The 16,557-nt window shown below is 47.8% G+C and overlaps 1 protein-coding gene across 4 annotated transcripts in view; it reads right to left on the reverse strand.

The window, feature by feature from the left end:
• The window catches only part of LIMK2 (LIM domain kinase 2), a 59,377-nt gene that overhangs the window by 7,806 nt on the left and 35,014 nt on the right, over positions 1–16,557 (reverse strand). For all 4 annotated transcript variants that reach the window (XM_032311051.1, XM_032311054.1, XM_032311052.1 and 1 more), the window contains 9 exons: positions 9,015–9,150; positions 8,249–8,358; positions 7,487–7,675; positions 6,178–6,283; positions 5,620–5,816; positions 3,563–3,749; positions 2,645–2,731; positions 1,617–1,748; positions 1,403–1,459 (listed from right to left, as the gene is read on the reverse strand). In XM_032311051.1, the coding sequence (XP_032166942.1) occupies positions 1,403–1,459; positions 1,617–1,748; positions 2,645–2,731; positions 3,563–3,749; positions 5,620–5,816; positions 6,178–6,283; positions 7,487–7,675; positions 8,249–8,358; positions 9,015–9,150 (1,201 nt within the window). The remainder of the gene's footprint in view (positions 1–1,402; positions 1,460–1,616; positions 1,749–2,644; positions 2,732–3,562; positions 3,750–5,619; positions 5,817–6,177; positions 6,284–7,486; positions 7,676–8,248; positions 8,359–9,014; positions 9,151–16,557) is intronic.

Consider the following 16,557-nt stretch of genomic DNA (forward strand, 5'->3'; position numbering starts at 1 on the left):
TTCCTGAATGTTGTAGCTCTTGTGACCTGCCTGCCTGTCCTTTCTCCAAAGGCTGCCTGCACTTCTCCCATGAAACCTACTCCTGAGACTCTTAATGTGCCCACACTTTCCTTCCAGCCTCCTCAAAGCCACCTTCTCTACACATGCTGGCCCCTACTAACCCAAGAGAAGTCATTGAGAAAGGGAGAAAAGGTACAGCTAAAGATCTCTCTACTAACCACACATCTGCCTCAGCCAACACTAGCTCTTCCCAAGCCTGTTTCCCCAACATCTCTTTCCTGGGGGAACACAGGAGAGCAGGCTGTTAGGTTTAGTCTCCAGCAAACTGCCCCAGCAAACATCTGGTAAATGACCCCCATTCTTCTAGGTACCTCAAGCCACCCCAACTTCTCCTCCCCCTACCTCTGCTCCCTTGCTGCCAACTAGTCTCTCTGCACCCTGCCTCCCAGTCTCCCATCCCCACAGCCATACCTTAACTCAGAAACCAGGAATGTTTCACTAGCCCCAGCCCTGGTCTCCCTGCCTTCGGTTCTCCTAACTTGACTACCTACTGACTGCACCGGACTCATATTAAAATAAAAAAATCACAGCTCTGCTCACAAAACTTTAAGTATCTTTTACACCTGTCTTTTTGGCTTCCTAAATAAAATCCAGACTCTGTAGTCTGAAACACAGGGATCTTCATGTATCTCCAGACTAACAGTCTTCATGGACCCCACATGAAGAGCAGTGATTAAAATCTCAGGCGTGGGGGTCAGACTGACGAGCCTAATCTCCTTGCTCTGTCCCTTTCTATCATCAGCTTCTCATCTGTAAACTGGGGTTGTCATGAGGAACACATACATACATGTTACTCCCTCAGCTCAGTGCGTGGCATATAGGAAGCACTGAGCAACAGTCACTGGTATTACTACCATAACTGGTCTCCTTTTCCAGGTGAAACACTATTTCCTCCTCCCTCCTCCCAGGTCTGTGCTGCTGTCATCACCTCAACCTTGGGGCCTCTCTGCCAAGAGGAACTTTTATCTAATTCTGATCCATCTTTCAGGCTTAACTAGAACATATATCCCCCTCTCTGATTTCATAGGCCATGAGGTTATCTACCTGCGCCAAGTTCCCGCAGCAGCTGGACACTACTAATTTGCCTTACCCATGCCCTGTTTGCCTTGAAGATTTAGAACTCGTTGAGAGCAGGTTGTGAGTGAAGAGAAGGCAACTGGGGACAATTTCACAGGCACTGAGAGCAGCTCATTAAATAGCTGCTGACTGACCCAGCCCACACAAGCTGCCCAGGCTGGGGGCTCTGCCTTCCGGCCCCTGCCTGTAATCCCTGCAGCTATTCTGACTCCCCAGCCTGCCTTGCCCCTCACTCCCACCCTTGGCAGTTGTTGGCAGAACTCACCATTCCAGAGGCGATGCCTTTGGCAAATTGGACCTTCTGCTGCCAGGGAAACGGGTCCTATGGGATGGAGGAATGCCATCAGAGGCTGTGGGGCCCTGTCCCATTTGGAATCCAGGCCCCACAGGTAAACGTGGTCTGCCACTGAACCCTGCCTGTGCCCAGTCCTGCCCAGCATGACCCTTTGTAAGCAAAGCTGTGAGGGTGGTTTGCTTACCACACTGCGCAGAAAGTCCTTCAGCGTGCCCCCCTCAATGTACTCTGTCAGCAAGTTCAGCTTCTTGTCCTTGTATAGCACACCAATGAACTTGAGCACATTGGGGTGGTCTAGGCTTCGCATCACCTTCACCTGGGGGTGGTAGAGGCCAAGGAGGGTGGATGGTTACTTCCTCCTATGTCTTCCTTATCCCCTTCCCTCCAGGGAGTCAGTCTGACAAGTGTCACCTGGGTCTCCTACCTCCAGTCTTATGTGATAGGATAGAATACTTCCACATGGATAGGGATGCCTCAGAGGCCTCACCCTTGGGATCCTGCTTTTCTAGGAATTTTATTTGGGGGGAACTGGAATGGGAGGGTTTGAGAGTAAAACAAAGGCCTGGAGGGCAATGGCCAGACCAAAGGAATACCAACCAAAGGAACAGAACAACTTGGGAAGGGTGGTAAAAACTGTGTAAAAACTCCAGGGATGGCAGTTCTCTGGGAGACCCCACTCCAGGCTCCCTTAGCAAGGTGTTCAGGTGGTGAGTGTAACTCCTAGTTGTCCTAAACTGGTCTGTTTTCATGTCCATCACCCCCACTAGCTGTAAGCTCCTCTGAACCACATCCCATTTGTTACTGTATCCTTTGTAACCAGATCATGCAGTCATTAGTAAATGCTCACTGAAGAGATAATTACCCCTTTTTCTAGAGCTCTTTTCTCCTCTGCTTTTAGGAAAGTGATTCTAAAGTAAGTTTTCTCCCAGGGAACCTGGATGGCTCAGTCATTAAGAGTCTGCCTTTAGCTCAGGTCATGATCCCAGGGTCCTGGGATAGAGTCCTGCATCAGGCTCTCTGCTCAGCGGGAAGCCTGCTTCTCCCTCTTCTACTCCCCTTGCTTGTGTTCCTATTCTCGCTGTCTTTCTCTGTCAAATAAATAATAAAATCTTAAAATAAAAAAGTTTCCTCTGAAACTCTTGTTTATTAAGATCTTTCCCTCTTCCAACAGTGACACCGGAACTCCTACTTCCCACCACCCCATCCTCTTACCTCAGTCAGGAAAGTCTTCTGTGTTTCCTCATCACACCGAATTAACTCCTTCATGACCATCACTTTGCCAGTTGCTTTGTGTGTTACCTAGTTACAAAGGAGGGCAACTATTACTGGCACACAGTCCCGGTGAACTGTGTGGAAATATATGCAACTGGGCATCCCATCCCCTGGAAGACACACTGAGCCAGATCAGACTGACAGAGTTCATCTGTAGAAGACACAGCATGAGGTAACAGGGGCTCAGAGGGAAGCATACCCTCTTCCTTGGAGAGGTGGGCATGCACAGAGGGGAGGCGAGAATGCAGAAAAGGGGAAGTGTAGGAGGCAGGAGGGGACACTGCCAAGCCAAGCAGGGGCTCTGGTCATCTGACACAGGAGTGAATCCCTTGGACGAACAGAAGTCTAGGGACAGGAGGGTCAGTGCCACAGACATGCACCAGGGAGCTGGGTGGGTCAGGGTGAACTCTCCAGTCCCAAGGCCCTAAAAGCTGAGACACACGGCTTACCTGACCCCCCCTCCCAGCTCTCAGCAGAGGAGGAGGAGGAGAGAAAGAGAGAGAGGTTAGTCCCCAAGACTGTTCATCAGAGAGGCAAGAGCCACTCCCCCGTGTGCTTCCTGCAATATGCCCAGCACTGAGGCCTCAGGGTACCTAAAAACACCCGCTGACTGGAGGTGGCAGAACCATGGGCACAATTCACCCCAACCTGGGTCTCCAGGTCCACCAAGCTCACTGTGACAGCAACGCTGCCTTTAGGTGGCCTGGGAGGGCCAGAGTGTAGCCCTCACACCATCACCTGCAGCCAGGAAAGGGGCCTGGTGTCCTGTAGGGTGTGGAGTGAGAGCATGTGATGAGAACTCCCCAAAAGAGAGAGAGAGGTTGGGGGTAGAAGAGCAGAGCAGCTGCCTGTGCTCACCTTGATGGCCTGCCCAAAGAAGCCCTTCCCCAGGACCTCCCCGTGGATCAGATCACATGGCCGGAAGATCTGCTGTGAGTTACTGCTGGAACAGCGGAGGGATTCTGAGCGGCTGATGTCACGGCTAAAGAGCAGGGGCTCCTTTGGGGAGCTGGGGCCAGGGGACTTGGAGATGCTGTTACTGCGCCTAAAAATGAAGAAAGATGAGGATAGGGCTAGGGTAGTCCTCAGAGACCTGCCAGTAAAACCCTTAAGTAGAAACCTCAAGGCCACCCTACTACCCTACCAATCCCAATGTCTGTAGTTCTGGTGCTATGATGAGGGGAAGGAACTCTTACGTCAGACAGATGTGCCATTTTGGGGCTGCAAACATCGGCAGTTTATTTAAGTATCAAAGCAGGAACCCTTGGGGTACCTGAGTGGCTCAGTGGGTTAAACCTCTGCTTCAGCTCGGGTTATGATCTCAGGGTCCTGGGATCGAGCCCCGCATTGGGCTCTCTGCTCAGTGGGAAGCCTGCTTCCCCTCTCTCTGCCTGCTCGCCTACTTGTGATTTCTCTGTCAAATAAATAAATTAATAAATAAATAAATTTTTAAAAAAGCGGGAACCCTGAGTACTCACCTGAAATGACTGTTACTAGCTTATAGCGCTCAACATGTGACAGCGCTGTAAGATGGCAATCCACTTCCCATGTCTGCTTGAGTCAAAGTGCTAAATGGGTTAGAGTGAGAGCCTACCACCATCCAAAAAAAACGACATGGGATTCTGGCTATTTTGCTCATCTTTCTACCTGTCTACATTTCCCAAATTCTAAAATAATTAGCATGTATGATTCTTACAGCAACAGAGCCAGTGTATTTACATTTTTAAGAGCAGTCCCTAACAGTAATGGTTGGTAACTGTTACTGACTTCTTGAAGGATGGACAAGAAGGCTGAAGTCACTGCAGGTGAACTGCAACCCTGAAAACTTGTCTCCCATACATCCTGTCTCACTTGGGCTCTGAGAAAGGACTGTCCACAGGCTTCTTAGCCCTTGCTCTACTCTTTGCCGCCCACCAACCACGCCCACAGAAGCACGTAAGCTGAGCTGCCCTCTCTCCCACAATGGTATCTAAGCAGCTCTCTGGCTGAACCCACGTGCTCAAGGCTTCTCTGCCCTCGGGCGCACTACTCTACCAGCTCACTTGTGCGGAGGCCAAGAGGGCAGCCTAAAGTTTATGCCAGCAACCTGTGGAGAGGGCCCTGTTTTCATCAGATGCCAGGCAAGTGCCCTGAGTGATTCAGTCTGTTTGATCAGGAGGGCGGATAGAGAACTTGACTCTTAATGATACCAACACCACCTCACTTAGTGCTGACCCTTTGCTGGCACTGTGCTACTTTGTATCCCTTTCCACACTGAATCCTTATGTAATTGGTGAGACAGCCATCTTTGTCTTACAATCCCACTTCATAGATGCAGAAACAGAAGCTCGAGAGATGAAGTGATTTGTGAAGGGAGGGAGCTCAGCTCAAAGGCATGGTATGGGTGTGTCTATCTAGAGAGCTGCTGAGTCTAACTCCTGTTCTTTCAGTCTCCCTACTTGGCACCTGCATCCAGGGCGAGTGCTCCCTCCTGTTGCACCTGGACAACTCGGGTTTTAACTGTTGGTCCCTCAAATCTAAAACGGCTTGCATTCATCTCTTGCTTTATAGTTTTCAGTGTTCTTATTTATACTTATTAATCCTCCCTGTGCCCCTACTCCAGTCTCTGAGCCCCATGCCTCCCTTTGCTGGTCCTTTAGGAGCCAGCACTGGTGCTTCCCGTTCAGCTCAGGAGTTCAGTGGACAGGGCCTGATTCTCCGGTTTCTAAGGAAACCTGGCAGACAGTGGGTCAGATCACACACAGGCCCTGGCTATAAACTGTGACTCCCATGGGGGAAGCTGGGTCAGCACAATCCTCATGGCCTGTTCCTGGCCAGCGGTTTCCCTTCCTAACCCTGCCAGCCTCCCAAAGCCAGCTCAACCTCATCTGAGGGATAAGCATGGGTCAGCATGGAATCAGGATAGGAGGCAGCACCTCAGGGAGCGTCTCCTGAGTGTCCCTTCAAGACTCTCCTTGGTGTCCAGGGTGCTGAGGGTATGGGAGTGTGCAGCATTCTGCATGTGGGGAGAGAGTCGTGCATCCAGCCGCAGCTGATCCAGGCGCTGGGAGACAGGATCATGTTCAATCAAGAGCTGAAGTGTCTGGCTTGTCTGGTTAATCGCATCCTCTACCTGTAGCCAAGAGCAGTGTAAGGCTGGCTCCCACAGGCTGTCGCAACCCAGGCCACCCACCGTCAGCCCAGATGATCCAAGCACATTATGGCCAATGTTCAACTTGCTAATGGTGGCCTCCAGCTGCCAGGAGCCCCCCACTGCCCTGTCTCTGGCATACTGTCAGATATCTCATCTGTCAGGCCACCCCTGCTGTCCTGGGAATGTGCCAGCCTGACAGAGGTGGTCACCAGTGGTCACAAGCTCTGTGGCAAAACAAGAGACAGACTGGGGGTGGAGAAAGGCAAAGGCCATAGCATGATGTCCCAGAGGGTCTGTTCCACGTCCTATCCTCATGTGACAGACAAGACACACATTGTACCTCTTCCACTCGGAGTGTGCGGACAGGGGTCCCATTGATCTCCAGGATACGATCCCCAGGGTGGATGGCGTTGCGGTTGTTGGGACTGATGTGCATCCGGTTGACCCTGGGCCAGACAAGAGTTGAGGCAGGACGAAGACATCCTAAAAATGTATCTGACCAATTTCACTTCTGCAGGAAGGCTCAACACGCCCCAGGCTCCTCCCAGCCCTCAAGACTCAAACCACTCACAGGAGAAATGCAATGCCCTTTACAGGGTGCCCTCAGTGAAGGGCACCCCCACTCACCCAGTGGCCTAAGCCAGACACTTGGATGGCATCTTCTCTATCTGGAGTCCCCCAACCCTCTCTGTCTTCAAAAACCCTGTCTTCACTTCATCACCATAGTTACCAACACCTCTCACCTGATCTTTCAATAGCCTCCTAAATGGTCTTAGAATACCAGGCTTGTGCCTCTCCCATCCAGCACCCATTCAGCACCCATCCCAGCAATCCTTTTAGAACACTAACTGGGTTGCATCACCTTGTTGCTTATCCCTCAAAAGACCTCCTCAGTTTTCACAATCCTTATATGTCTTAATAGCCCCTTTTCTGGCTATTCCCAACCACCCAATCTACACTAGACACAATCACAGACTCCTACATCTGCACTGAACACAATGGCTTCCCCTCTTCATCTAATGAGGTCTGAGGGCAGATCTCACTTCCTGATGACTCCCCCAACCCTCGTACCTCTCACCTATACTGCAAGCACCTGGTGCTCAGCACACAGTAAACACACAATCACTATTTACAGGGTTGGCAGCCACAGGTGCCTCATTAATGGTATGAGACAAACACAGACTCTTTCCCTATCTGGTCTCTGGTCTGGACCTAGGATGAAGTCTTAACTTTTTTCTCTTCCTTCCTCCATTTACTCAACCAACAAAACAATAATCAATGAACATGTACTACATGCCAGGCACCGCTCTAGGCCCTGGGCATGCAACACCGAACAAGACTAAGTTCCAGAAGGAACTCATCAGGAGGAGAGATGATAAACTAATACACATACTCAAGCCAGATAATTTCAAAGAATAAACATGATCTGAAACTTGACATGTGAAAGGTGAGCCGTTCTGGCATTGGTATCTGGTGGGAAGCAATCGAGTCAGAGGGAAGAGTATGTGCCAAGACCCAGGTGGGGTTACAGCATAGCGAGCTCCAGGAGAAAGATATGAGATGGGGGTGAAAGGAACTCTGCACCCCTGGAGCTCCATATAAGGGCTCTGTGTAACAAGTCCTGCTCTAGAGGTCCTCAAAGTACTCACTCTTTGACTTGCACAGTGGTGGCGTAGTTGGAGCAGGCCCTTTCCACGGACACGGAGAAGCCCCGTCTGCCCTCAGTGGTGGCTGGCATGGAGATGTGTGTGACGGAGTAGGGCAGCTGGTCCTGAACAGACTCAGTGGAGAGCCTCTCAAACATGGGTGCCAGAACCACCTCATTATGGCACTTCCCACTGGGAAGAGGAATATAAAGGGGGTTAAGATCCTGGAGCCCCACCTGGAAGCCCCCAACAACTACTGCATCATGTGGCTTCAAGCAATAGTACCCACATTCCCACTATTACCATCCTTGTCTGCTCAGAATGAGGAGCCCAGGGTCTCTAGGGTAGCCTAGGAATGTGGGTGCAATGACCTGGGTTCTCTTCGCTCTGCTTCTGACTCACAGTGAGAACCAAGCCCCCTTCCCCTCTTAGGGCCTCAGCCTGACTTCTTTGTCAATTGAGGCAATTGGACCAAGTGAATTTTAAGGGGCTTTTGCCTTTAACTTTCTGGGATCCTTCTCTGAGAGCATCTTCCCAGCCATTCTCCCTTCGGGAGGACTCCAGGGCCAAGTGTCATTATTCTCACAGCAGGTTGAGGACAGAGGGCAGAGAGATGTTAACTGTCTTGCTTACAGAGGTGGTTACAGGCATTGGAATGATAGGAATCCAGTACTGTGATATGCTCGCTGTTTCTGCCCAATTCACACTGCCACCTCTTTCTCTCTCTTGGCCACTCTTGCAGGGGGAGGATGGACACCTCCTTACCAGTAGAGAGTGGCATGCTGCACCAGGGCGTATGCATCCCCATCCTCAATGATCACCTTGCAGCTCATACAGGCAAAGCACTCTGGGTGGTACTTGAACTCCCCAGCCACCTGTTAGCAGACAGGGAGAAGGGTAGACAAGATGACAGACATCACCGCTGGAGGGTAGGGGTAGCTGAGGTGACCTTCAGTCAAGGATGTACAGGTTCCAGTCACAATCCACCTTTGCACTCCTTGCCCTAGGAGCTTCCAGAGGACAAGTCAGATTGGTGCCTCCCTGTCATTTCTGAGATTACAAAATGTTTTGGTCTAATCCATGAAAGGAAGTCGCCAGAAGTCATCATCCCCACTAGAGAGGGACAGTTCCTCCAACACAGGGTTGGCAAATCTGTGATTAGGCTTAAAGCCCTTTTCTGGAGCAGGTAGGGAAGGTGGAACTTCTCTCTAGCGTCCCACTCCAGGGTCTCCTTTTCTGATTCTCTACACACAACGTGAGTGTATCCTCCTCAACCTGTAATGCTCTCTTCTGAGGTCTTCACCGCACTGTATTGTGTTTCCTCCCTGCCCACCAACCCACACCCAAAATCAGACTCTTCAGTTTTTAAGGGAAAGATCTTACCTGGCACTTAACTGGTATTCAACAAACATTTGTTAAATGACTGAAAAAATAAAAGGGGAGGGCTTGGCTGATGGAAGACTAGATCAAAGGCCATGGGGAACCAGAGGTGCCGTCAATGGACTCTAATGACCAAGAGGGACTCACTCACCATGACAGGTCCTGTCATCAGCAGAGAGCATCCATGGCAGAACTCCCCGAACTTCCCCCAGTAGTCCTTGTGGCAATAAAGCTTCCCATCCTTCTCATAGTACCAGTTGGTGAGGGAATCCTGGCATTCTGAACACCTGAAAGGCAGGAGGCAAGAAATTCTTCTGGATTCTTGGAACCAGGCTATATAGGCTGTCTCTAGTTCCCAGGTTTAACAACAAAACGGACAGACCTCTCTTTGATCCAAAGTCAGATGTGGGTAAGTTACGGTTTACTGCTAGCCCCTCAAAGGAAGTTGATTCAGAGTGAAGATGATCCCAGAAACCAGTTCTGTATTGCCTGCTTCACCTAGCAGACATTAACCTTTTTGGGTCTTCAAGCCCTTAGAGAATCTAACAAAGGTCAAGAAGCCTCTCTCAGAAAAAGGCACACACAAGGAAAATGTGCGTATTTTAAAAAAGATTTTATCCATTTATTTGACACAAAGAGAGAGAGATCACAAGTAGACAGAGAGGCAGGCAGAGAGAAGCAGGCTCCCCACTGAGCAGAGAACCCGATGTGGGGCTCGATCCCAGGACCCTGAGATCATGACCTGAGCAGAAGGCAGAGGCTTAACCCACCGAGCCACACAGGCGCCCTGAAAATGTGCATATTATTTAGGTATGGGCTGTGTGTGTGGTGTGTGTATATGTGTATGTGTGTCAAGGACTGAAACCAAGTCATGGCCCCAGTTAAAAACCTCTAGTCTACACAGATATCTTGATGAACCAAAAAAGCTCAAATCACCTCTTTTTAAAAAACCTACCCACCACCACCACTATTACTGATGTAACACTCTTTTTTTTTTATATAAGCCGAATAACATTTATTTTATTTTATTATTATTTTTTAAAGATTTTATTTATTTGACATAGAGAAATCACAAGTAGACGGAGAGGCAGGCAGAGAGAGAGGAAGGGAAGTAGGCTCCCTGCTGAGCAGAGAGCCCCATGTGGGACTCGATCCCAGGACCCTGAGATCATGACCTGAGCCGAAGGCAGCGGCTTAACCCACTGAGCCACCCAGGTGCCCCTGATGTAACACTCTTGTGAAAAAATTATGTTAAGCATTAAGAAACAATCACGCAAATCCAGAATGTGGGTCATTTTTTAAGACTACTGGTCTTGACTCTTCCAAAAAGTTAATGTTGTAAAGGAATAAAGGTACAGGGATTTAAAAAAAAGCCTAGAGACGCAGTAACCAAGTGCAACACAAACCTAGGATTCAATTCAGGACTGAAAAACAAAACAGCCATGAGTGACATTTTTGGAACAACTAAGGAAATTTGAATTTGGGCTGTACATTAGATTATATTGTGAGGGGCACCTGAGTGCCTCAGTGGGTTGGAGCCTCTGCCTTTGGCTCGGGTCATGATCCTGGGGTCCTGGGGTTGAGCCCCGCATCGGGCTCTCTGCTCGGCGGGGAGCCTGCTTCCTCCACTCTCTCTCTGCCTGCCTCTCTGCCTGCTTGTGATCTGTCTGTCAAATAAATAAATAAAATCTTTAAAAAGAAAAAAAAAGATTATATTGTGAAATTACTTTCTCAGGTGCTGTAATGATACTTTGATTATATAGAAGAATTTTTAGAAGAAACATTGTTAGAGTAAGGGTGAAAGTTATCCACAACCTAGTTTTTCATAGTTCAGCAAAAATTAAATACATTGTGTGTGTGTGTGTGTGCATGTCTGTGTGTACATACTTAAAGATAAAAGGGCTTGAGGTTAACAAATCTAGGTGAAGGATACATGGGTATTCTTTGAACTATTCTTTCAACTCTTCTATATAATTGAAAATTTTCAAAATAAAATAACTGGGGCAAAATTCCATTAGCACTGTGTGAGACACGTTAGATCCACAGGTCCTTTCTCCTCCAAGTTACCTGGTTGTAAAGCTCCACCCCTCAGCCAGGTTGGGTGTGTTCACAGGCCAAGTCTACATAAGATAAGCTCCTCCTCATTTCTGAGCCTCCCAGGACCCAGGGCTAAGTGCTTCCTGGCCCACTTAGCCCATGTTATCTTTCCAGTGAAGAATCTACTCTTGCTGTCAAGACTTTATACCACCCACCCTGGCCACATCCTTCTTTCTAAGAGGCAGGATGGAGCCACCTCTTAGTGTGAATCCTGACCCTGCCAACTCATGTCATCTTGGGGAAGTTACCTTATTTCTTTGACCCAGTTTCCTCATCTGTGAAATGGACTACTGTGAAAATGAAATAACACGTATCGAACTATACAGATGTTTGTATAAAAGGCTAAGTCCAGGAGGAACTCAGTAAGTGTTAACTGCTAAGAGCAGATGATAATTATGCTAGCCACTAACATTATTTGCCACTTCCTCCACTAGCTGGGTAGCTCTGGACTTCTCATTTGCTTTTCCTCCTTGACAAAATGTGACCAACAGCATCTTAGTACAAAGAGCACTGTGAAGATCAAGCGAGCTAATATATGAGCAAAGCCTTTTGCAAACTGTGAAGAGCAAAGCAAGTATACTATTACAGTAACTTGGCAAGCACTGTAGATATAAAAGATAGAGGTACAAATTTCCCTACTCCACTTTCCAAGAGCTTATAATGAGTTAGGGAAGAGAAAGTCTAAACAAAACTTTACAATGAAAGGCGAGAAGTCACAATGGGTGCTACTACTTCCGGGCACTGCAGGAGGTAGAGGAGGGAGACAGGAAGGCACTAAAGCAGCTGTGGAAAGCAACCAAGCAAGAGAGGTCTAGAGAAGCAGGACCCTGAGAATTTCTCTTTAAGGAGTGTCCAGTTCCCTCTTGGTGCTCAACTCCGATGGCATCTGCCATCAGTCATTCCAATCCTATAGCATTTCCTCTTGTTCTTTGGATGCTGAACTTCAAGGACTTGAGAGCTGGGTACAGCATGAAGAGTATGGGTATGCAGTACCTAGAATGGTGTATAATCAGAATCATGAATTATTGGAGGTGGTGGAGGAAGACCCTGTTCTGGGCAAGCAGTTCAAATTCCTTTCAGTGTAAAAGGCATGCAAGATGAGCTCTGAATTGGTAAGAATGAGGTCTGGTTCAAGTTCTTGGGAGCTACCTGTCCGAGCTACTTGCCCTTGGACAAGGCCCTTTCTCTCTCTGCATAGTTTCCCCATCTGAAAAATGAGGTAATTATACCTCATTTCCCTTAATCCTGTGCATATCAGGTCTTTCCCTAAATGATCCAAGGTTCAAATCTCAGAATCACCACTTACCATCTAACTGATGTTGGGCTGGCGGCTTCACTTCTCATCTGTGAAATGACGATTCCACCTACTTTTAGGGTAGCAGTGAGGACATTAAATCCAGTTCTGAATGACTGCGAGAAGCCTAGCAAATGGCCAGCACTAGAAGCAGGGGCTTCCTTCTTGCCTCCCAGCTTCTGACTTGAAGCTCTTAGGTACCAGTCTCTCTCCTTCACTGGATTGTGAGCTCCTTGAGGACAGGAGCAGTCCCATTTACTGCTGGTTGATTCAGCACCTAACAAAGGGCCTAGCAGAGTAAGCCCTTGGCAGATGTTTCCAAACTGAATATGGTGGGAGTGGCAAGAACAGGCAGTCTAGATGGGAGCATAAGCGTTCTGTGGCTCACGGTCACCAGGTCTTGCCCTTCTGCTGTCTGCAGTGGAGAAAAACTGGTGCACATGTATTTGCACCTAACTGCAGGCCTGGGCCCTGTTACACCCTCTCAATGGTATGTGTGCTGCAGGGCACAGGAGTACCAGAACTTGTCCTCCTTTCCACTGCCAATATCCTGCTTTTGTTTGTTGCGAGTAGCCCTGGCCAGGCCCAGGAGAGTGGGGAGAGAAACGAGTGCAGACACGCCGGACAGAGCCACGCCAGGCTTCTGGGAAGAACACCTGCCTGGAGAATGACATTACCAATGCACACATCTGTTGTCAAGAAATGCCTTTGGAGGGTATGGCCAGCTATATAGTCAAAGTTGGCTGTCAGAGGTGTCTGAAGAACAGGAAGCTGAGCAGCTGATAGGAGGGCTGGCTGTGGATCCCTAAGCTGTTTTGTCACAACTGGTTCTTAGGTCACTGGAGTGGCAGACTTAGAGTCCTAGTTTAGAAATTAAGGAGAGTTACTATTACCTGTTACTTGAATGCCAACCATATTCTGGGCACTGTATGAGGTGCCTTACTTCCACCATCTCTAGTCTTTTTTTTTTTTTTTTAAATATTTTATTTATTTATTTGACAGAGAGAGATCACAAGTAGGCAGAGAGGCAGGCAGAGAGAGAGAGAGGAGGAAGCAGACTCCTTGCTGAGCAGAGAGCCCGATGCGGGACTCATTCCCAGGACCCTGAGATCACGACCTGAGCCGAAGGCAGCGGCTTAACCCACTGAGCCACCCAGGCGCCCCCACCATCTCTAGTCTTGATCGCATCCTACAAGGTGACAGGATTATCCATCCCTATTCTAAGACCAGACACTGAAAAGCAGAGTCAAATCACTTCTGCAAAGTCACCTAATACATACTGATGGAGCTGGAGTTTTAACCTGTGTATACTTGGCCATGAAGCCATTTCTACTAGACTACATCACCAGAGTAATGCAGCACATTCACTAAGCTGGGCCTCAGGATTTGCATCTGTGAAAATAAGGTAGTCTGGAGCCCTGAGAGCTCAAGTCCTTTTGGGGATTAACACATAATGAGGTTTTTCTTTAAATCCAAGTGCTGAATGTTAAATGGCACAATGATTCTCTCCTTCCTTTAGTCCACAGCTGTGTGTTCCCCAGCAGTCTCTGCCTTTTTAAGAATCTAAAATACACTCTGAAAATTTAAGAAGCTACTCCAAAATATCCCCCCTCAGACTCTTGGAGGCCATGGTCACAATATATTTTCCAAAGCCAAGGCTTTTTTTTCCAGCTTTCAATTTTTTTTAAAGTTTCAAGTGAAAGTCAAAATCTGCCCTAGCTGTGGGCTGCCCAAGGGCATCCAGTTTAGAAGTAGTGGAGCTATAAATCAAGGTCTGAGGCATTGGTCAACACCCTCTCCCAAACAACCAGAGTGAACAGACCCGAAACCCTCCAGCCAGGAGAGATCACAGAGAGGTCCACATGCACTGAGGGCAACCTCCAAAATTCCTCTCCCAAAGCATTAAAGTGGGCCTGGGTAGCCACCAAGTGAACTAAAACTTGGGGGTTAGTTCAGTGGGCAGTTCAGATCCAAACTAAGGACTTTCTTTTTTTTTTTTTTAAAGATTTTTATTTTTAAAAAAATATTTTATTTACTTATTTTAGACAGAGATCAAGCAGGTGAGCAGGTTGTAGGGTGGGGTAGGGGAACAAAGGGAGGAGGAGAGAATCTGAAGCAGATTCCTGTTGAGCATGGAGCCTGACCCATGCTCAATCCCAGGACCTTGAGATCATAACCTGAGCCGAAATCAAGAGTCAGATGCTTTACCCACTGAGCCACCCAGGTGCTCCTAATGATTTTATTTTTAAGTAATCGCTATACCCAATGTGGGGCTTGAATCCACAACCTCAAGATCAAGAGTCACATGTTCCACCAGCCAATCCAGCCAGGGATCCCAAACTCCGGACTTTTGAGTCAGCAGGGAACACACAGTTAAAAAAAAAAAAAAAAAAAAAAAAAGATAATCAGGTTGAGATTCTCACAAGTAACTCAAGACCGGGGTCTACATTCCTTCTTTGCCATTTACTATCTGTGTCACCTCAAGCCAGTTATTTCATGACTCTGGGCCTTAGTCTTCTCATTTGTGCACTGGTGATGACAAAGCCTCATGAGTTTATGAGAATTATGTACAAATGCCTAGAATGATCCCAGGCAGGTGTCCAGTAAATGTTCATTTTCCTCCCTCCCCTCTTTAATTTAAGAACAACAAGGGCAAAGGCAAACAGACTTCTTTCCCTCTGTGCCTAAGCAGTATGGATCTGTACCTAGGCCCAGAACCAAACAGATTTCTGTGAGTAGAGAATGTCATAAAACAAATTATTTATCAAACCAGTTAGAAAGCAATTGATTATTATCAATTCCTATCAATTGGGAAATAGTTACTGTGCATCTAGAATGTGCAAGACCAAACAGGCAAGGTGCTGTGCTGGGAGAAGCCAAGTAAGACATCATCAGCCCAGCCCTCACTCACATGCACATTCTTCAGACCAAATGTTTACAGGTTAAATTTTCAACCTTATGTGGTTGAAGCAGCCACTATTCCAGTGTATTTGCAAAGGTTAAAGAACAAGCCCTCCCATGTCCTGGTAAAGGCCTGGTTGGATGCTCATCCTTAGCCTCCTGGAGGAACAGACTGTTGGAGAGCAGCTGTTTCTAGCCCCTTGCCTCTGAGCTCTGACTGGGCTAAAAAGGGAAAATGGGCAGGTGTCTCTGCCACAGCCTGACGGTACTGTGACCAGAGATGCCAACTCTCCCCCAGGCACAGAAGGGCAGATGTAACAGGGGCCTAGTGACACTGAACCATCAGAACTCAGTCCCCTACCACTGAAAATCTCTTTATTACTCCTCTTCCTGCAGAATCTGTAGACTGAAACAGGCTGTCAATGAAGCTGTAATTATTATGGAGTATGTTGTTATCCAGTTTTAAAAAAATTAACCAAACACATAAGCCTCTGATCAGCAAGAAATAAGCGTTACCAGAGTGTGTTGATTCATTTCCAACCCAAAGCCAGGAAACCTGTAGACTCAAGTAATGAGTGTAGTCACACTTCAGGGTAAAGCCTTCATGATAAGGAAAAAGTGGAAAAAAGCTTGTGTGTCTCTGAGGAGCCACATGAGTTGCGGACTTACAGGAATCACTCACCTGATCTGAGTCCTTCACTTTCCAGATAAAGAGTCCTAAAGGACCTAAGGCAGCTGCCAATGTTACTGCTAAGCTGGACAGAGTTAAAAATAATTTTTCCCTTTAAACATGGGTTGCAGGGGTACCCGGGTGGCTCAGTGGGTTAAAGCCTCTGCCTTCGGCTCAGGTCATGATCCCAGGGTCCTGGGATCAAGCCCCGCATCAGGCTCTCTGCTCAGCAGGGAGCCTGCCTCCCCCTCTCTCTCTGCCTGCCTCTCTGCCTACTTGTGATCTCTGTCTGTCAAATACATAAAATCTTTAAAAATAAACAAACAAACATGGGTTGCAAAAACAACAGAAAAACCATGGGTTGCTTTAGAATACAAAGATGTACTTGTTTTCTTCAAGAGACAATGTGTAAATCAAATCCATTAGTCAATGTTGGCCATTAAGTGAAATTCTCTAAGAAAAAAGTCCTTTAAACATATCAGACAAAAAGTCACTGCTTAATTTACCTCTCCTGTAAATTCCAATTTGAGCGTTTTCTTACTTGGGAGCACACCTATAACTGTATCTCCCCCCTTTCACTAGGGGCAATGGCAGAGAAGACCATGCACTCTGCTGAATGCAGTCTGTCAGGCAGGGTGGTACAGGGTACATTAATTACATTCTTCGTTCCCTGCTCCCTCATCCCTCCCTTGTGCATTGTCACGCCTGATCATGTCCCCATGGAATTTGGTT

Source organism: Mustela erminea, chromosome 13 (assembly GCF_009829155.1).
Source record: "Mustela erminea isolate mMusErm1 chromosome 13, mMusErm1.Pri, whole genome shotgun sequence".
In the NCBI taxonomy this organism is placed as follows: Eukaryota; Metazoa; Chordata; class Mammalia; order Carnivora; family Mustelidae; genus Mustela; species Mustela erminea.